This window comes from Canis lupus, chromosome 10 (genome assembly GCF_003254725.2).
Source record: "Canis lupus dingo isolate Sandy chromosome 10, ASM325472v2, whole genome shotgun sequence".
NCBI classification, from domain to species: domain Eukaryota; kingdom Metazoa; phylum Chordata; class Mammalia; order Carnivora; family Canidae; genus Canis; species Canis lupus.
Window position 1 is genome coordinate 69903842 of NC_064252.1, and position 21055 is coordinate 69924896.

The window sequence follows — 21055 nt, forward strand, 5'->3', positions numbered from 1 at the left end:
AGGTAGGTGTGAGCTCTGAAGGACCCAGGGGGTCCGGGAGGGGGCCTGGGTGCAGAGCACCGGGCTGAAGGAGCAGCGAGTGCAGAAGCCTGGAGACAGGAGGGGAGCAGGGGCGGAGGGAGGGGAGCCCCCGGAGGCAAGGACACTGCTGCCGCCCCTGCTCTAACCTGGTGCCCGCAGGTGCCGCCGGGCCGCCCCGGACACAGAGGCGCACGGTAAGCTGTGGAGCACCTCGGGGGCGTCCAGCCAGTGTTCAGAATTGCTTCTAGACCCAGCATCGCACACCAACCCATGAAAGCCACAGCGACCGCCCCTCCTCCGTGGGGCCCCAGGGGTCCCGGGCACCGAGGTGCTCCTTGAACATCTTTCCCTGGGGCACGTGGCATCCCAGGCCCCCTGACAAAGAGCCCACGGCGGGGAGGAGGCTCAGGCTGGCGGAGGTAGGAAGCGGCCTGCAGCTTCTCGACAGCCTGGGGGGGCCTACAACCCGATGCCGGACGGCCAGGCTCCTCTGCCGAGGACCTCAGTGGAATGAGTCACACCAGTAAGAACCTTTCAGAGGACGTGCATCATAGCTGAGTAGGCCGAGGGCTTCTTTCGACCCTTGCATAAGCCCACGATTCATATCAAATGCACAAATCTGTATTTTTATAAGCAGTATTGCATTCATTTCCTGCGAGGGACTCTTGCATTGTTCTGCCTTGAAAACTGCTGTACATGAGAGGAAAAATAATTAAAAACAGCTTATTTCGGCATTAACTCTTAGCTGTGTCAATGGAAAAAAAAGGCAACGTGGTGCTTTGATAACTAAAGGAAACCGACTTCTGAGGCAATCTCCAGGTGACCAGAACAGCAGCGTTTCAAGAAGTTGCTTGTAAACCAGTTGGGTGGATTTCAGGATCTAAGCTAATACGAAATATTAAACTGTAGGAAACAAGATACTACAGAGTGGGTGAGAATGCTAGACCAGCTCACAGAAGCTGGTCTGACCTACTGCATACTTTACCTCTCAAACTGAGTGTTCTCGAATCTTCCAGCCCCAACGACACTGCCATAAGACAAGGCGCTGGAGACCCACTTTCTGAGGATATGGGTTTCATCTGCTGCTCAACCCATCGGAGAGTAGGAAGGGGCCTCCCCCAGGGCCGGGGTGCTCACTGTCTGCCCTGGCACGGGACTGGAGTGTCAGTGGGAAGGAGCAACAGGACGAGGTTGGAAATAGGGCTATAGTGGATTACGAGTCTCAGAGCGAAGGGAGAGTAAAGGGAAGGGGCTTGGGAAAGGCTCTAGTGGAACAAAAGCCTCAGCCTTCGCCTAAGGACTAAGGGCTTGCCACAGGCCAGGGAGAGTAATGCAGGTGCGGGGAAGGAGATTTTTTCCCCCTGCTTTTCTCCCCTTTGTCACTAAGATCTGCCGGAGGGAGGGAGAAGGCCCGGCTGCTTACTGACTGTGAGAGGAGGCAGATGCAGAGGTGTGGAGGACACTTTCCTCCTTCTGCTGGCTTTGTTGGGGGCGGGGCAGGGAGTAAATGGCAAGTGCACAACCTCTGTTTATATAAATGTCCACACCTGCAGTGTACACTAATAGACAATATTTATTCACTACTGTAGCTGGCAAAGATTTCACACTTGTTTGATCTTCACTACAATCGGCAGATACGCAAGCTGAGGCTCAGTCAGGATCACAGTCAGGATTCCAAGGCCCTTGTTCTTTTTCTTACGCCTGTGGCTTTCTTCCCTGGACACATACTAGAGTCCCCTAGGAAGACTGAGAAAATCCCGATGCTTGGACTCTCCCGCAGGCCTTGTGAATGAGGATCTCTGGGGGGTAGGTCCAGGGCGTCATTGTTTTTAAAATTCGCTGGGTAATTCTAACGAGCAGCTAAGGCTGAGAACTCTTGTCCTTCTCAATGGTCCTTAAATTATAGTGTCAACAGAGATCACCAAGGGAGCTGGAAATGGAGATTCCTGGACCTTACCTTTGAGATTCACATTAAGCTTGTGTAGCAATGTACACCTACCTCTACTCCTCTAGGCACACAGAAGTCTTGGTCTTCCTCACCGCCTGGAAGTTTGGATGGCCACGTAAGTGCTTCAGACAATGAGATATCAACACTGAAGAGCGACACATATCTGGGTAAGCAGGTCAACAGCTGGCACTAGACCTTACACCTCCCTCACTGATACGAAGGGCTAATCTGAACCGTCAGTTTCCCTGGAGAGTGACCCAGGGCCCATGGTGGACTATGAATAAGAATTAAACTTTTGCTCTTAAGGCAGTGAGATTTGTCACTGCAGCACAACCCAATATTTCCTGACTGAAACTGTCAGTCTGGAGTGAAGTCTGGGGATATTAAATTTTTTAAAATTTATTTATTCATGAGAGACACACAGAGAGAGGCCGAGACACAGGCAGAGGGAGAAGCCCAATGTGGGATTTGATCCCAGGACCTCGGGATCACGACCTGAGCCAAAGGCAGGTGCTCAACCACTGAGCCACCCAGGTGCCCCTGGGGGTATTAATTTTTATAAGCATCTCTGTGATTTTTATGCTAGCAGCCTATGGCCTCTACTTGTAGAAGTAAGCCCAATGCTGCGTTAACTTTCTGTGTGTGTGTTTTTTTTAAAATTAATTTATTTTTAGAGAGAGAGGGAGAAAGGAGGAGGAGAAAGTGAGCAAGCATGCGTGGATGGAGGGAGGGAATCTCAAACAGACTCCCTGCTGAGTGCTGAGCCTGAGCGTGGGCCTTTATCTCATGACCCTGAGATCATGACCTGAGCCAAAGCCAAGAGTCCAATGCTGGGCCAACTGAGCCATGGTATGACCTAGATCTTCAAGGACAGGTCAGCACTGCCCAAGCAGGGCATTTTCACAGGTACGCTTTTACAAGAAAGCATTAGACAGCTGGGCTACAGCAGAAAATTGGGGTGACACGGAGAGAGGACCCAAGGGGCTGCCATTCAGGGAAAGGTCCAGGACGGAGGGAAGCGGAGCAAGAGGTAACCAAGGTGCTGCAAGGTTCTAGAGCTGTGCTGTCTGGTAAAAATAAATGTGCACCATTATCGGTGATTCTACTTTTCTAGAAGCCACCTTTGGTGGTGGGAAGTGTGATTGACTTGAATATCTAACCCGACATAGACAAGACAGTGTCATCCCAATACACCACCAATACAAACAGTAATAGGGAGTTCTTAAAAAGAAGAATGGGTGAGCAGTCTGCCAAGCCTGGTGTGTAGGACATATTCTTGGCACAGCTCGATTGGGACGAGCCACTGGCAAGAGCTCCAGGGCCACTTGTGGGTGCAGTCCTGAACGGTGCCGCTCCGACGGCTGCCAGGTGCTGCTGGACACATCCTCTCCCGGGGCCCGGTCAGTGGCGCACGCAGCAGCTCTTGGTCCCGGGGTCTCACCCTCAAGCCCCAGGTGGGGGGTGGAGCTTACTTAAAAGAACAGAGTCGAACTTTCTTCAGGGAAAATACACTGAGCACTGGGCCCTCAATCACCTAAGAACAAAACGTGAACCCAGTATCCTCCTTGTGCCAGATTTTTAAAAACTGTCTAAGTCTTTGGACACCAATAAAAATACAGCGACATCTACAAATCCTGTCAGTGGCAAAGCCCATTCCCCGGATACCATCCTGGTTGTCTAATTACACGACTTACGTTAAGGGTAACAGCGTAAGTCAATCTGCAGAATTAACGGCAGAAGCCCACCTCCGGGGACTTCTTACACGGGCGACTGTTCGGACAGCTCTGTGGCACCGACACGCTCCGCCGAGGAAGACGTTTAACTTGCAGGGTGAGCAGCAGGGAGCGGGACCCCTCAGCTGAGCCCCTTCCTTCAAGCTCGGCGAACACAGGTGTCTGGGGCCTCCTCTGCTCTCTCCTGACCACGAGCGCCCGTCACCCTTTTAGAGAAGCCGACGTGGCTCGAGGCGCACGCGGGTGATAGGGGCCTAGACACGTCACTGCTTCAGAATCCTCGACAGATGCTAAACTTAACTTGCTGAAGAATGGTCTGGAGACCGTACTCCTTCCTGTGGTCCGCAGGTGAGAGATCCCGGATCCTCCAAACACGCACCCCCTGGCCTCCCGCCGCGGCTGAGCTGAGGCCCGACGCAGGGGACCTCCTGAAGGCTCGCCCTGCAGCCCGCCCGGCCCTCCCGCCGCGGCCCCACTCACCGCGGGGGGCACTCGCCCATTTCAAGTCTCCCGCACTCGGGGCCCCGCGTCTGGCTCGACGCCCGCACAGCCCTCTGCACCACGCCCTCCCGTTCAACTGTGAGGCTAGCAAATACTCTTAACGTGAAAATACCGAAAGAAAGACCGACTCAGCTCAAATTGGGCCACAGATCCCTTCGGTATCATATCCCCTTTCTCGGGGGGACCGAAGAACTATTTTTCCTTTTCTTTTTGAGAAGATACGATTTTCTTCCATGTTGTCACCGGGATGTTAATCCTAAGAGCCACTGAATCCCAGCAGCTCCGGCTCCTCAATTAGCTGTGCCCTCAGCGTAACGGTCTAATTATTTCCCTGCCTTTCTGCGTCTCTAACCTGGGCTCCCCCTGGGATTCTCAGATCATTACAAGTAAAAGGGGAATTAGGAGTGCACGGTTCTCAGAGAAGCCACTCTAAACAGTCCCCACACGTGGGCATCGGCTGCTCCCCGAACCCCGCCCACGAGGTCCGAGCAGCCTGTTCATACGGCGTCTGGGGGCTTCCGCGTGGCGAGCGGGAGACTGCGGGTTCCTCGGGCGAGCGACCACACGGTGCTCACTGCTGGGCCCCGGGACACGTGCCGGGCGCCTGGCCCAGGAAGCCAGGACCTTCTCGACCTTCCTTTCCTGTCGTCTGGAGCCTTGGCTGGCCCCCAGCCTTTCCGCGGGTGGCTGCCCTCCAGGGTCCCTCCGTTCCCCCTGGATGTCCCCGCTCCCAGCTGCCCGTCCCCAGGGCCACGCTGCTTCCTCTGCGCCGGGTACTGTAATTCCAAAAGCGACACTGAGCACTTCGGCATCTGCTGCAGTGGCAGGTTCCGTGACGCCACTTCCCCGTGGCCGAGTGGGCTTCCCGACCCGCTGAGTGTGACCAGGCCACGGCCCCGAGCCCTTGCCGCTACAGCCCTCAGACCCTGACTGTGTGTGTGCCGCCAGCCGGCTCAGGCCCTCCTGGTACGTCACATACCACCTCTCCGTGGCTGCTGCTGCTTGTCTAGCTTTGCAAATCTAAACCGAAAGGTTTATGTGACGGACGCCCTGGCATGGTTCAACCGCCTCCCTCCCGTATGCCATCTTGCTGAGTCCTCATAAGGATGCTGCGAGGCAGGCCGGGTTGTTCACTCTACGGGGGGGGGGGGGGGGGGGGGGACTGAGCCACAGAGTGGTGACAAAACTCACCCGAGCTCACGTCCCCAAGGGGCAGGTAAGGCCCGGACCCCGCGTGCCATCGCATTCACCTCCTCTGTATTTTTAAGCACTTTTCCATCAAGCTGCACTGAAACAGATGAAAAAGGCACAATTCCCTGACCTGCTAATGAGAAGCTGAAATCAAGGACCGCTTAAGCCCTGAGAATAACGTGGGAATTTCTAACCTAGGAGCCACCCCGACTGGATGCACCGGCAGCTGGCGGGTGGGGAGCACTGCACACAGCCCGGGGCCCTGCTTTCATCTCCACGGACGGACGGACCTTGTCACCTCGACCTCCTGCAGCTTTGATCCCTTGCAGTTCATTAGCCTACTAATGGTCATTTCAGAGAAACCTGTAAGAGGCTTCCTTTAGGACTAAATGTAAACCCTGAACCGCGCACCGCGGTGAGCCCAGTGCCCCGTCACCACACGGCCACACAACGTGAAACGCGACGTTATTGACCGCGCTCCCCCTGCTGCACGTTACATCCCTGGGACTTATTTAGGACTGGGGATTTGTACCTTTTGACCCCCTCTCCCATTCCGCCTGCACCACGAGCACAGACTCCCAGGACCGGCACCATCCGGCTGAGGAGGAGCAAGAGTCCGAGGGAAGGGGCGTCCCTGCCCTCAGGAGAAGGCACCTATGAGCCTGATACACGTGCCAGCAATAACCAAAGGAGCAAGGCAGCAGCGGCCGTTCGCGTTTGGAGCGCCTACTGTATACGCGCACAGCTCCGAGTGCCCGGTGCAGCAGCTCTCCCTCCTCAGGGGAGCCCCAGGAGCAGAGGAGCAGGTGCTACTAGATTCCTGTTACAGGCAGGGAAGCCGAGGTACAGAGAGGTCAGGTCGTTTACCCGAGGTCTCACAGCTGGTAGGTGGCAGAGGCGCAATCTGAACTTCGCCTGTCGAGTTGCAAATACTCACATTCTAGGGACTGACCCCATGGCCCGGATTGGCCCAACTTCTCTTCTGAAACCCAGAAGTGTCAGGCACTTCGAGTTTTTGCAAAGTCGATCAAGATCCAGGGGCCAAAGGGGCTGCGGGACAAGAGCCGAGAGAAGCGTCCCCAGAACTGGGAGGTGGACGGGTTACTATTGGATCGGGGCCGATCTGTCCACAGAAAGGTCCCTGGAGGGCCTGCCGTCCATGCAGGGGAGCAGGGTGGGCCTCAAGCTGTGGGGTCCCGGGGGAGGGCAGGTCCCCAGAAACCGCACCTGAGCCGTAGGGACAGCCGCAGTCACGGGACGGTGCGGGAGGGCCTGGCACGACCCACCCTGGCCGCCAGACTCGCAGGCACACAGCAGCTACTGCCTCTTCTTCCCTTTTAAAAATAGGGCCCCATCCCTTTCTTCCTGATTATCGCATTAGAATATGCTCGTTGCTGACGTGGTAAAAAACGGGAAAGTACAAAGGAGATCACAATCACCTACATTCCCATTACCCAGAGCTCACTCCCCTGCCAACCCGCCGCAGCAGCTGGCGGGCGCCTCATCAAGGGAGACAACCCAGTAGGATTCTCTCTGGAGACCCCGAGCGAGGAGGCACAGAGACCAGAGACAGAATGAGTTGGAATAGAATTATCTTCGCGGGAGGCACCGGGTAGACAAACGGCGGATTCCTTAAAAATCAATCCCCTTTTACCTACGCTGGTGTGTCGCCAGATTCTGTTCTTGCGACATGCGGTGCCTGGCACAGTCAGAAGGAGGACCGATCACGCGGAAAAGCAGCCCAGCGCCCGGGGCCCAACCGAGCAAGACGCACTGTTCCCCCCGCAAATCAATATGTAGCTTTTATTGCACCTTTAAAACGTCGTAAGTCTGAGGCGTCACCTGGCATCTTGTTGTTTCCATAGCCAGACAGCCCAGATCTTACTCATCGGCCTGCTGAGCCGTTCCTTTTTCAGAAACGTAGATCTCATCTGAAAGTTTTCTGCTCTTTGTGTTTATTTTTTTATTTTTTATTTTGCTCTGCTCTTTGTTTTTAACTGTTGGGGCTTTGCTGAGTCAAAACAGTGAGCCTGATACAAGTGCAGCGTCGTGTCCTTCAAGAATTAACTCCTCTTTCCAGGCTGGAGATACTAAACGAGCAACTCTTGGCTTTGTCTACACCCTGTGGGTGTATTTTTTTTTTTGCCCAAGGCATTTTGGATTTCTACAAGAGAAGTATCCTCTTGAATAAGGACCTCGGCGGGGAAGTGAGCACATGCAGACTCCGTCTTGCAGGGCCCGCCCCGTACAGCGCCCTTGATCCTGCTCTGTCCGCGACCGTAGGGGAATCGTTGCCTGTTCCTTTCTGTTTCCTCACTGTTTGTCGACCCAGAGCCTCTTTTTTCCCTTTTGAGGAGACAGAGTTCTACACTGATGTGGCTGAAGACCCCCTGCAGGCTCCTCTGCGGCCCTTCACAGCGGGACCCTTCAGAGAGACGTTCACGTTTTCTGACTATTGTCTTCAAGCTCACAGTAGATGCAGGAACAAAAGAAAGAGTAAGACACGATTTGACAAAGAATAAGAAATATGGGCTGGAAGTCAGAATACGGTCAAAGCAGGTGTTGTCCTCGGAGAAATCCACCTTGATAGATCAAGGCTTTGTCCATGTTTATGCTTTATCTTGAGATACAAAAGTCATCCGCATTATCCGTCTGACCCTATGCCCTCTGACGTCCGGGCTTCTTTAATTCTCATGTCTAACCCTGGGGTGCCTGGGAAGAGGTGGTATTTAATAAATGTGTGCTAAATAAATGCCCGAAACTAAAGAAGTGGGAGAACAGTAAGCTTCTATTGGCCTTGATTTTTTAAAAAATCCACAAGTTTGTCACTTGCCTTGCTCTTTTCAAAGATGGCAGATGGTCTCTTAGCTGGGCTCAACCTGAACCAAGCTCTTGATTGATGCAATCCCGTCCTTTCCTAGAAATATCAAGACCAGCGCTCGCCGCATGCAACATTTTAGCTCGTTGGCTAGTCTGGTTTACCAGTCCATTTCTGTTTTTACCAGTGAAGCTGTCTATTTATCAAGAGGACGTTTATGTTTTGTCCCCAAACCTGTTTACTTTGGTTGTACTCGTTGTACTTATGTAACTTAATTACGTATTACATAAAGCAAATGAAATACCTGTGCCTCAGCTGTTGTTTCTATTACAAGTTGAGTGTTTTGGAAAGACTTGCTAGAGGCGAGTAGATGGAAATAACTGCTTTAAATTAGAGGTGAGCACGACAAGCATAAAGAAATTAGGTGTATGTGGAGGGGAGACTGTGCTGGTCTAGAGGGATTTATGGCACTTTAAGTGTCCAAGTTCTCACACTAAAGAAATCAGGCCTGGACATCACGGGGGGTGCAATACAGGGACGGCTTATACGGGTAAATGACAAGGAATGCCAGTCAGAAGGAGTCCATTCATAACTAAAACAAGAATATCATGAGACATTCCTTGTCCTTCCTTCACACGATGTACTTGACATTCTCTATTCGCAGCTCTCCAATCTCATTTTTTAAAAAAAATGTTGGCCGTGACCCACGAGAGTGATTTTGTGACTTCTGGTTTGAAAGGACACTGCCTAATGCCGCTCTTCGATTTTATTGATGGGGAACTGAGGTTCTGGGGTTTTGAGGAGCTCTACTAAGGCCACACAGCTGGGGAGTCAGAACTGTCATCATGGATTTCACATCCTAAGGCCTGTCTGCTACCCTGAGCCACCCTCCCTCTCATCCAGCATCGTTTCCTTTGCAAAACGTAGAAGGTGAAATGAGCAATGGCACGACAGGGATAGATCCTAGAGAGGCACGCAAAGAATCCCTCGCTCTCTGCGGAGGCCCCACGATCCTCCAGACCTTCTCTGAAACGAGCAAGTCCCAGCACACGCAGGTGTAGGCGCTTCCCCTTCCAAGGCAGGCCGCACCTCCTGCGCTACAGACACGTATCTGGAACAGTGAACTGTGTACCTGGGTAGAACACGTGAGCCTTCTAATTTTAGAATGACTTCAGTTCCACGTGGGAAAACTCCAGACAATGGAACGGGGAAGCAGTGTGCAGTTCTGAAAAGCTTTTGTTAGGCGAGATGAGCAATAAACAGATCTCCTGGTTGCCGGCCGGCCCGTGTTCTACCTGTTTCCCAAACAGGCAACGCCTTCAGAGGCTTTTTCCTGTCATCTGATTTCCCTCCCTCCGTGCACCCCCAGCCGGAGCTCGCCCGCTCCGCAGAGTTAGGCCCAACGTCCTCACCCGAGTCTGACCTCCGTCTCCCCAAGCCGGCGGTCCTGGAGACCTTCCCATGATAAACCACCACCGCATAATAAGATCCTTCCATGTCCTTTCACCACCACCTCTGAAAAAGCCCTGAGACTCTACCCTAAGGGAGCCTTCAAACACTCCCCCACTCCAGCTGGGTGGTGTTAGACACGGGTGACGGCAAGGAGACGTTCGGAGGTTCGGATGTTCCGCGAGGCATACACGTCGGGCAAGGCGGACGGCAGGGGGAAGCTCGGAGCCTGCTGCCAGGTGTCTGAGAAGGGCCTCGCCACACCCCTCGGCCATTACAGCGAGTCTCACGAAAACATGAGAACCAGACGGGCGGCCTGGGAAATGCGCAGTATTTCAGAGGGTTAAGCAAGGAGCCACCCAGCAACTTCACCGGCTGTGTTCTGCCCCTTTTAAGGGGCGTTAAAAGGTTCCTTTTGAAGACAGGTCATAACTCCTTTCTTGGGAGGGTGTGACAGGTGTTCTAAGCTGCAGGTGATGCCACCCTCTTTCCGCCTCCAGCTAGGTTTCTCTGCATGCTTTACAAATTAACAACCAACCAGATAAAAATTTCGCCTTAACCCCAGACTACTGACTTCACTCCCATAGCATTCGGTTCCTAAATCCCCCACTAAGCGGTCAGCTGAGGTGGCCTTCGGTCATTATGAGGCTGGATTACGAGTTCCCGTGCTATCGTGTGGTGGGGACACGATAGGACAAGGGTCGGGGAGGACTGCTCCGTTGGCCCCAGCAACTAGAATTTGAGAACCTAAATGCAAAAGGACATCTGATTCCAAGAGGATGAAATACAAGGCCGTCGCACTCTTGCCTCCCTGCCGTGGGTCCATGGCGGGTGTCAGGCATGGATCGTGGCCGTATTTCCGGAGAGCCTGAAGGCAGCCTTCCAACCCTTCCCAACAGAGCCTTCCGGGCAATGTCTACCAACTTATCAGAGTGGTCACGTGAAACATCTCACAGGCTCTTTCCTCCCGATTCAAGTCCAACAGGTGAGGAAACTCCGATCCAAACGGGAGACAGACAAACAACTTGCCCAGGGGCTCAGCAACACGACCGGCTGGGCCCAACGCCCCGACTCCTGACCGCCAGCCCAAGGCGTGTGTCTCCCCAGCGTCCCCCCCAAAGGAGATGTCTGAAAAGCACTTACTGACCACACTAATGCAGCTTCCTATGCGTCTGGCGTAGTTTACGCCTCACATTTAGGAATCTGAGAGGGAGGAAGATTGGGAGAAACCAACGAAACCTCAACAAGAAAGGCCAAGGGCAACTTTCAAGTGATAAGATCATGGAACTTCCTCCCGCCCCCGAAAGCACAAGAAAGCCACACGTTCCCGGGGGTTCATGCCCCACGCTCAACTGGCGCTCAGGGTCTGCAACTCTCTCCGTGCTGCTCCATCGAAACGTGAGAGCGGAATCCTGATTAGGCCTCCGGTGTGAGCACTCGAGAGTGTATGAAAACCTTTTTTTTTTTTTTTTTAAAGATTTTTACTTATTCATTCATAGAGATGCAGAGAGAGAGAGGCAGAGACACAGGCAGAGGGAGAAGCAGGCTCCATGCACCGGGAGCCTGACGTGGGACTCGATCCCGGGTCTCCAGGATCTTGCCCCGGGCCACAGGCGGCGCTAAACTGCTGCGCCACCGAGGCTGCCCGTATGAAAACCTTTTTATGTCCGTTACTGTTTCCGAGGCCTGTCGCCCGTTAAGAGCGAAGAGACTTGCACAGTCACGTCATGGATGGAGCTTTGCAGCGTCTGTCCTACAACAGCCCGTCTTTGCAGCTAAGTGGACAGCTCTGAGACTTAGGAAGGTGCCTGCCGACATCCAGAGCACAAAGGGGTCGGGAGGAGGGACGCAGAGGTGCGAGTCAGTCTCCCAGGACACTAAAGAGCACACTCGACGAGCAGTGTAAGTAGTGTAAGGCAATGTAAGTAGAGAGCAAAATATGAAGACATTAAAGGAAAAGCAGATTAAGCGAAGCACAACCCAAAACCGAACGCAGCGTCCTCTACCCTCCGGATTTAAGGATCTGACAAGAGGGCTCCTCTTGCTTTCGTGGCTGTGATGCGACTCTGGCTTTGTTTCCCAAGTCCTCGTCTGGGCTCTAAGTAACATTCACAAGTGACACAGGCTCTGCTCTCACACGTCCCCGCCAAGGGAGAAAATCCAAACGGTGTAAGAACCGAGGAAAGAAAAGCGGCAGCCGATGCTCGTGGCTGAAGCTGGGCGACGGGCGTGTGCAGGTTCATTTCACGCTTACTTCTCCTGCACGTACGCAGATTCCCACCGAGCTCGGTCGCAAACGGCGTTGCTTATTGACGAGGCCAAGAGTGCGACACACACGCCAACGGCGGGGGTGGAGGGAGTGGCTGGGGGTTGGCCCCCCCCGTTTGCGCTGCACCCGCAACAGGATTTCGGCTGCGTCTGGTCAGAGTGGGGTGCGCGGGGGTGGTCGAGGCCTCCCGGGGCTGGGGCGTCTCCGAGAGAAGTACGGCTGCCCTCAAGGAAGAGGAAGTGAAGCAAACAAGCTGATGCGGTTGCAAAGCCCCAGCCCTCGGCGAGGGGGCCGTGACACCACCGCCGCCGTCTGGACTTGTCCCCTGGCCGAGCCCTCTCCGGACTCCGGCCTGGGTCCCGCGGGGCAGGTGGAGCGGGAGTACAAACGGCGAGAGCTGCTCCGTCCACCTGCCCGGGCCCGAGGCCCACAGCTGAGGGGCCCGCGGGGGCCGGGCAAGCAGCCCACGTCCCCCCTCCACAGGCCCCTGTCGACGCTGGGCTCTCCCGGTGCCCGCCCGGTGCTCGGGGCTGTGGCACTGCCCCTGCTCTCAGCCGGCACACGGCGCCCTCTGCCCGTCACGGGGGCTGTGAAGCCCTGCAGGGCGTGACCGGCTCTCTGGCGACACGCCGTGAAGAGGAAGAGTGAACATCGGGGACTCGTTGGGACAGAGACGTTCGCGCAGAAGCAAATTCAGAAACGGGAACAGAGGCTGGTCAGCAGCGCAGCAAGGACCGGCGCTCCGGGATGAGCACGGCAGGTCTTCCCACGCTTGTCCCCGAAACACCGGGAGGCCCCCCAGGGCCTGGGCAGGAGCGGCGCCTGAGGGGACAGGCTCCGGGGTGGCCCCGGGGCTCCGCCGCCGGCGTGAGGGGCTGCAGAGGGGCAGGAGGCAGCAGGCAGCGGCGCTGGGGTGCATCAGCGTCTGCCGTCACTGCGACTCACCACCCGCAGGTGACTCAGGACAGGAGCTGGCTCTTGGCCTCTCGGCTCCTACAGCGAGGACCATGGGGCTGAGGATGTGAGCCGGGACGCCCGGAGGCAGCCAGGGGGCCCCCACCGCACCCCCCACAGACGCACAGCTGAGCCCTCGCTGACAGGGGAGGAAAGGTGGACACTCTGGTTGACCCCGGGCCTCGGGGGCACCGCTCTGGGATGCGCCCGCCCACCCTGGTCGAGCGGAACACGGGGGAGCCAGGCATCCTCTTCCGTGGCATCATAGGCCCCCAAGTGGCTTGGACACCTTCGGGGTTCGAGTGCCTCAAGGGTGATGGCTCCGAGGGGAGGGTTCAGGGCTACAGAGGCAGCATCGTCTCCCAGCGTTTGGAGGGACAAGGAGTGGAAGAGACGAGCAGGGTACAGGGGCGCCGTGCGGCCGGTTGGAGGACCGTGAACGCACAGGAACCGCCCCTCCCCGCGCACACCTCCCTCGGGTGACTATGTGGGGGGCATCCAGCGGGGGCCCAGGACTCACACTGCCGGCGAGGAACTTGGCTCCCTGCACGCGGAGGGCTAGCTGGCGACTCGCCGCGGGGGTCACAAGGATATTCGTGTCCCAGGGAGCACCCCGAGGAAAGCCCCCGACCGAAGGGAAAGGCCCTGGGTGTGCGGGGGGGGGGGGCACCGTGATTTAACTGGACGCCATGTGAGGCCCAGCAGGGAGCAGCGAACTGAACCACACAGTCCGTTTTCGTGGATCCCGACGTTTTCAGAAAGATCCACTTATTAGTTACGGGGTGGGGGGAGCAAGTCCCCTACAAGCCTGGGGGAGGGGTGGGGGACCTCAGGCGCTGAGCGAGGAGCCCGACGCGGGGCGCGGCCCCACTACCCCAACCGCAGCCTGAGCCCGACCGAGAGCCAGCGGCTTCCCCGACCGCGCCATCCGGGCGCCCGAGGGTGACGTTTTAAAAAGATGCATCTCAAGGCTTTGCAGCAACGTGGAGAAACGTACAACTCAAAGCCGCGGCTTAGAGAGCAGCAGTCACGTCGCTTCCCCCCGCGGCGGCCCCACACAACTACGAGTGCACCGGGCGCCGCGAAGCGCCAGACACGCCAGCGGCGGATGCTCCGGGCCCGGAGCGTGGCCTCCCACTCTTCCCACGCCGCCCAGGACTCTGAAGCCAGGGCAAGGTCCCTCGAAATGTCCCGAGGTGACCCCCAGAGCAGCGAACAGAGACCAGCGGGCAGGAGCAGACCGCGGCTCGGGAACCCCGGCTCCCCTCTAGGGGCACCTCCGAGAGTCCCCAGCTCCACGGCGCCCCTGCCCGCCCGCCCCTGCCCCTGCACCCGGGACCCTGGGGCACAGCCTGCCGAGCCCAGGCCGGGGCCCCTGGGGACGCCCAGAGGGAGGCCCCACGAACCGGCCCGCCCGCTCCCCCCGCTCGCCGCGCACCCCCGGGCAGGACTCACCGCTCAGGGCGGACGTGCTGTTCTCCAGGGCCTGGCCCGCGGCCAGCAGGACACCTGTGCGGGGAGAAGAGGACAGGTGAGCATCCGCTGGCAAAGCCTTCAGGGCCGGGGGGCGGCGCTGGAGGGGCGACGGCCGGGCTGGCCGGGAACCGGGGGGCCCAGGGCAAGGACCGCCGCTGGGGCAGCTCAGTGCCAGCCGATTCCGTCCTTCCCGCCTCCCTCTGCCCGCCCGCGCCCCTGCGCTCCGGTTTGTTTCTTTGCTACTCTGTAACTTTTGAAGTTGTCTCGAAACAAAAGATTTACTTTGCAACCATTTTAAGCGTCCAATTCAGGGGCGTTAAGTGCATCGGTGTCGCCGGCCGTGGCCACGGCCCTTTCGGGCTTTACGCCGCCTCTCTCGAGGCACGTGGATTCCTGGGGGACCCGCGGCCCAGGGACACGTGAGCACGTGCGGACGACGCGCTGTGACCCGCGGGGCAGGGCACCCTAGTACTGCTCCTCCCCGGGGACCCCGACCCCGCAGACAGCGACCGCGAGGGCATCACAGCCTCCCCGCCAGGACGCTGGGGGACCCCGAGGGGGCCTCGTCCCTGCCTGGTCACCCACTGGCCTTGCCACGGAGCTGCCAGCTCGGGATGACGGCACCTGCCGCCGCGCCGTACTGCGGGCGCCCTGGGGTGCAAGCCCCTCACACCCACACCTCGGGTCTGGGCCCTCCCAGGGCGGCGGCGGGGCCGCGAGCCCTCGGGGAGGCAGGGAGGTGGCGGTCAGGGGGCTTGCGGGATTTCACGCACAAAATACAAATTTAAAGGTAAGACGTGAAGATTTCCAAGGCTGCAACCGCAGAGCATCACAGCCCGCCCTCGGGTCGCAGGCGAGCAGGGGACGCCGTGAGACCTTGGGGGGGGCCCTCGCACACGCCCGCCGGCGGGGATGCTCGGTGCCCTCACGCCACGGCGCCAGGGGATCCTGGAAACAGCAGCACGGCGCCCACGAGGAAGGAACCTCCCGGGGCCTACGCAACCGCGTGCGCGAAATCAGACGGGCTTCCTAGGGCCGAGGAGCAAAGACACGCACGGGGCCGCGCACCGGCCGGCGGCAGGGGGGAGGCGGTGCGGACCACGGGCCACGGGGAGGGCGCTGCGGGCTGGAGCTGCTCCGGTCCCTCCGCGCCTCCCCCTGCAAGCCGTCCCGGCGGGAAAGCTCTGGAAGGACTCGGACCCGCGTCTGGCGACCACACACTCTGTGGCCCGAGGGACACGCAGATGGCGACGACTCCTCGCGTACCTTGGAGGAGGCGCCGACGGCCGCCACAAGGTGTCCCCGAACCATGAGGTAGTCGCCGCGTCCGTGCCCGCTGTGTCCTCTCCGTGGGTGGAGCCAGGACGGCCGGGACCAGGCGGCGGGACCCTCGCCCCCGGGCGGGCTGTGCACCGTGGATCCTCCCTGCGGCGCGGCCAGCCCCGGGGCACGGTGGGAACCAGTCGGAGTGTGTGACACCTGTCGTCCCACAGAGAGGGCCACTGGGTCTCTCCCTGTGATCGGAGCCGCAGGGAGGTTCCCTTGCACACCCCCGGAATCCCACAGGCAGCAGCAGCCGCCCCGCGCTGCCCCCCCAACCGGGTTCGGCCACAGCTGGTGCTGATGAGGGGGAGGCCTCTGCTCTCCAGGCCTGGCCCGCAGGCTCATGCCTCAGTTGGTCCCACCGTCACCCTCGATGCCGCGTCTCCCGGCCTCCCTGCCACCCGCCCCCCGTCCCCCTGCAAACACGTGGTTTCACAGGAGGCAGCGAGGCCTGCAGGGGCGAGGGCTGTCCCAGGCCCTGGAGTCAGCGCGAGCCCAGGTCCGCCCAGGCCCAGGCCGGCGCCGAGTCAGCACCGCACTCGCCCTACCCGCCACCCGCCGGTCCCGGCCACAGCCCCAGGGTGCACGAACGGCAGACCCCGCGGGCCCCGGCCAAGTCCATGCCTCTGTTCCGGAGGCGTCTGTGCCTCTGATCCCCCCACGGCGAGCGGGCAGCCGGGTGGAGGCCGTCCAGGAACCTGTGTCCCGGCAGGCCCTGCGGCCCGACCGAAGAACAGGGCACCTGAGTGGGGACGGCACCGGCGCCACCACGGCGGCTTCAAGGCCACACAGGGCTCAGATGGAGGCCGCGGCCCGGCCACGGGTCCTCTTGCCTGCCACAGGCCCCCCGGCAGCTGCCTTTGCATCATTCCTGCCTAAGTAGCTGCAAATAGGGGGATCCCTGGATCACAGACTTCAGGAAAGAGAAAAGGGGAAGCGGTGAAGTGGGGAAAAGAAATGACCCATGAAAGCTGATCCTCACCCGAAGAAGCGCGGACGCCCGGGCCGGCCCTCGGGGCAAGGACTGCGGTGCTTAGGGCTCAGCTGTTCCGAACTTAAAGTTTCCAACAGAAAGTCAAAAAAGAGGCTCATCCACGTGTCCTGTGGGTTCACAGACCGGAGCCACCGCGCAGCCTGTGCACTGACGGGCCGGGCTGTCCCGAGGTGCTGGCCCTCCGTGCCCTGGGCCCCCGGGGCAGCCCTGCACCTGCACGTGGGATCAGGACACCCTCGTGACACCTGCTCTGGCGTCCAGTCTGGGAGAAGCACCTCAGGCCCCCGGGAACCCCGCCCTGGCATCTGGCAGGCTCCGACCCAGGCTCCAGCCCAGTCCACCTTGGGGTCCACTGTTCCCCCCAGAAGTCAAGAGCTGCACGTCTCCTCCATATTAAGATCCATGAGCCAGGGCACCCGAGCCAAAGGGTGAGGGTGAGGCTGGTGTCGGGGGACGGAGGGAGGGTCCTTCTGGAGGAGGACGCCCGGGTCCTGCAGGTCAGGAGCCAATGCAGGCGGAAGAGGGGTGCAGAGGGGGAGGGTGGGTGCTGGGGGTGCAGCCAGGACCCCCCGCCCCCGTGGCCTGGTACCCAGGGCTGGACGGTCACGAGGGGCGCAGCAGCAGCGCAGAAGGCCGAGGGTACCGAGAGCGAGGGCCCCGCAGCAGGGCTGAGGTCTACCGAGGACTCGCAGGGGCGACCGTGTGGGCACAGCAGGGCCTGAAGGGGCCACGCGACACCCGGGCCTCGGGGACAGGAATTTCATCCCACATCAAGCTTTACCCGCAAACACGGTGCGATTTCAACGGCACAGCGGACGCTGGGACGAGGCCTGACCTCAGGATTTTTAAACCTAAGAGGTTTTGGCTCAGGTGGCAACGCTGGTTTCAGGGTAAGAACTGAGTAGAAAAAAAAAAGAGAAAAAAAGAAAAAAAAAAAACGAAAAAAAAGAAAAAAGAAGAAGAAGAAAAAAAACAACCGAGTAGAAGAAAGAGAAAGAAGACACAGCGCGGTTGGGACCAGGAGGCGCTGGAGGGACCGGGGGGCAGTGAGCTTGTCCCCGCAAGACTGTCCACCCACGTCCCGGCTGGCGCGGCGCACGGAGGGCGGCCCACGGCTCCTCTCCACGGAGGGGCCCACGGCTCACGCTTGCCCGGTGCCCAGAGGCCTCAGTGACACCTCGGAGGGTGTCGGGCCCGGCGGCACAGGGATTTGTGGAAGAACTGGCCGGACGGGATCGGGACGCTCTGGGGACAGCAGGGAGAGCGCAGAAAATACGTGACGTGGGAATGAATCACCCCGGGAGACGGGCCTGCGGCACAGAGCGCCCTTTCTTTCACCGTCCCAGCATCTGGTCACTGCTTTTACAGGGCAGGTGGGACCCGCCCCCCGAGCAGAGTGTCCCCCAGGGAAGTCATTTGAAAGGTCTGCCGTGCGGCAGGTGGCGTGTCGCGATGCAAACAAGCCAACCGCGCGGGGAAGGGGCAGCTTCCGGTTACAGACCCGGGCCTGTGAGGTCCTGACCCCTTTGCCCAGAAGCAGCCGCGATGTGGGACATGTCTCTGTGCCTCAGGGGCCTCCCGCTCTGTCCGCATGTGGCTCCGTCCTAGGATTCCCGCCCATGCGTCCCCGCGAGCCGCAGTGTGAGCTCCGGCACTGACCACGTGCCCCGCGGAGTCTCCGTGGTCAAAGCAAGTCCAGGAAGGCGGTACCACCGCGCTCCCATTTTGGAGGAAGTCAGGGCGCAGGGGACGAAGCATGTGCCCCAGGTCACCCAGCTCACGGGTGACAGGTGCTGCAGGCTCAGCCCACGGGGCCCGACTTGGCTCGCACTCCTCCGTGAAGCACGGGGGACGCACACCAGCTCCCCGTGTGCTCTCCCGCGAGGGACAGGCGTGCGCCGTGACGCGGGGGACAGAGGCCAGGAGCCCAAGCCGCGGGGTCACTGCGGGGGGTCAGCCCCGGCGCTCGCTTCGCCGCCCCGCCTCGCAGGCTCTGCGTCTGTGGATGCCCGAGCTGGGCCCGGACGCCTGCCGGCCTTGAACTCCAGGAACCGGGGAGGATCCAGGGCCGGGGCTGGGGCCGTGGGCGGACACACGGCCGCACACGCACTCCTTGCAGGTGGGGCCCTGCCTTGGGTGAGGATCCCACGGAGCAAACCCGGCGAGCGAGCTTGCTTTGCCGTCACTGTCCTTCAGGTCGGCAGGACGTTCACGGCAAACGTCAGCACAGAGCGAGGCCCTCGTCTGGTCCTCCACGAGCTCGCCCCAGCTCCGTCTCAGCACCGTCTGGACCAGCTCACGACCCACGAGGGATGCGCTCGGGTCAGTGGGCCTGGTGCCCGGCCGCCCTCCTGACGACCTGGGGGCGTCAGTGCTGAGGCCACTGGACGTGCCTAAGGCCGCACTTCATGACCACGACATTACGGAAGCCGGTGCTGCCCGGGTGCTCCTAGGGGTTCCCCGCAACCCTGTCGATGCATCTGCGGATGGGGAACAGCCCAAGTACCGAGGGGGGACCTTTGGGGTCCCGGAGATGAGATGAGCAGACGGGTGGCTCGCGTGCAACCCTGGACCGTTTTCCTTCCTGATGCAGTCGTTAGGTCAGAGCAGGAGGGTCTGACCCCACTCAGCCCCCCACTACTGCTGCCCTTGCTGTCAGGCCCTGGCCGCGTCCCATCACTGGCCTTGCCCAGCCCTTGGCATCCTCAGTCCTACGTAGGGACGACAGCTGCTCGCGCGGCCTCCGCAAGGCTCCACACACAGAGAAACAGACCGTCCCACACGAGAGCAAAGGGGGTGGGATGGGCCCCACCATCGCAGGTTCCCACGGATGCTGCCCTGCACCCGACCCCAACCCCAAGCCCGGTGTTCAAACGCAAGGTCGCCTCATCCCTGAGCTGCTGCTCCTGTTGGCTTCGGGGCGGGGCTGGGGAACCACAGCATCATCCACCCCCCACCCCGCATTCGAGCCCAGCGCCCCCGCCCGCCCGCCCCCCTGCCGATGCCCCAGCTCAGGCCTCATCAGCCTCCTCGACGTGCCGCGCTGACCTGCTCTAAGAGGACCCGACCTCCGAAACAAGGAGCTTTCAGGGCAAAATGTCTTTATCGAAAAAATGGGCTCTTGAGGATGCGCCCCGCATCACGTCGGGCAGGACCGGCCCCGTGTCCCCCCCCACGCAGGTCCACCCTTTGCCCTCCCCGCTGGCTGGAGGGTCGAGGCTGCTCAGTCAGCCACGGCTGGGCCAGGGCCGAGCGGTGAGGTGCCGGGAAGCGACGGCACGTGGGGCGCGGGAACCCCGAGGGAACCCCGGGCCCCGGATGGCGAGGCTACGCGGGACTGTCCCAGGGAAAGTGGGAGCAGGCACGGGCTGGAGCCCAGGCCAGGCCAGAGCGGCAGGGGCGCCGGCTGCACCCACAAGGACCAGGTGGGCCCGGGGAGTCGGTACCCGGCCGCCAGGAAACTCAGAAATGGAATGGCAGCTCCGGGAGCGTCCAATGGGACGCGAGGGCCCCGCCCCATCCACGAGGTCCGTCCCCGTGCCGCGTCTCCGTCCCCCGCCAGGCCCTGCCTGGACCTCGGAACAGCGCGGTCGGCCCCGTAGCCCCCGTCGAGCCAGGCCAAGCCCTGGGCCCCTCAGGCCCCAGCACAGCCACCCCAGCAACTGGCGCAGGAGCAGGTGCCACACTGGGAGGAGGTGACAAAATAAGCGATCCTTGATTCCTGCACGGAGCAGCCCGTGGCGACAGCTCCGGCCTCCCCGCTGCCGCTCCCGGGACACCCCCAGAGCCATGTGCAGATCGCACCATGGCGCCCGGGCCACGACCAGGAGCAACGGGACATGGGGGGACTTTGGCCTGGGAACGGGGGGTGGACGGAGCCTGGGGCTCTGGGGCGACGCCGTCGGGAGGACTCGCTGCAGCACACGAGGCCCGAGAGGGAAGCAGGGCAAGCAGAGGGAACGCGTTCTGGGAACTGCAGTCTGAAGAGCTGAGGGGAAAACACCCTGCAGTTCTTGTGACCCCTCATTTCTCAATCCGCAGCACAGTGCTTCCCCGGGCCCCGGACGCGGGGGCGGGAGGGGGAGCGCCCGGGTGGGAAAGGCCCGGACACGGGGGAGGAGGCGCTAGGCAGCCTGCGAGGACAGCCCGAGCAGCCCCCCCACCGGCAGCGCCTCGCGGCTCTGGACACCTGTGGGGGTGGATCCCGCCGCCGCCACGACCGGGGCACTGCTGCTACCGGGGCAGGGAGAGCAGGGCCGCCACACACGGGATCCACGCCGTGCGGGGTCCATAGCGCACGCGGGTGGGAGGCTCTGCACCTGCCGGGCGGCCCTCCAAGCGCAGGGTGCGCAGCCTCAGCCCAGACCCGGGGTGGCGG

The 21055-nt window shown here is 60.1% G+C and overlaps 1 protein-coding gene across 1 annotated transcript in view; it reads right to left on the reverse strand.

Moving 5' to 3' along the window:
- The window catches only part of TGFA (transforming growth factor alpha), an 80171-nt gene that overhangs the window by 39794 nt on the left and 19322 nt on the right, over window positions 1-21055 (reverse strand). The window contains exon 2 of the mRNA XM_025470927.3: window positions 14340-14393. Coding sequence (XP_025326712.1) covers window positions 14340-14393 — 54 coding nt within the window. The remainder of the gene's footprint in view (window positions 1-14339; window positions 14394-21055) is intronic.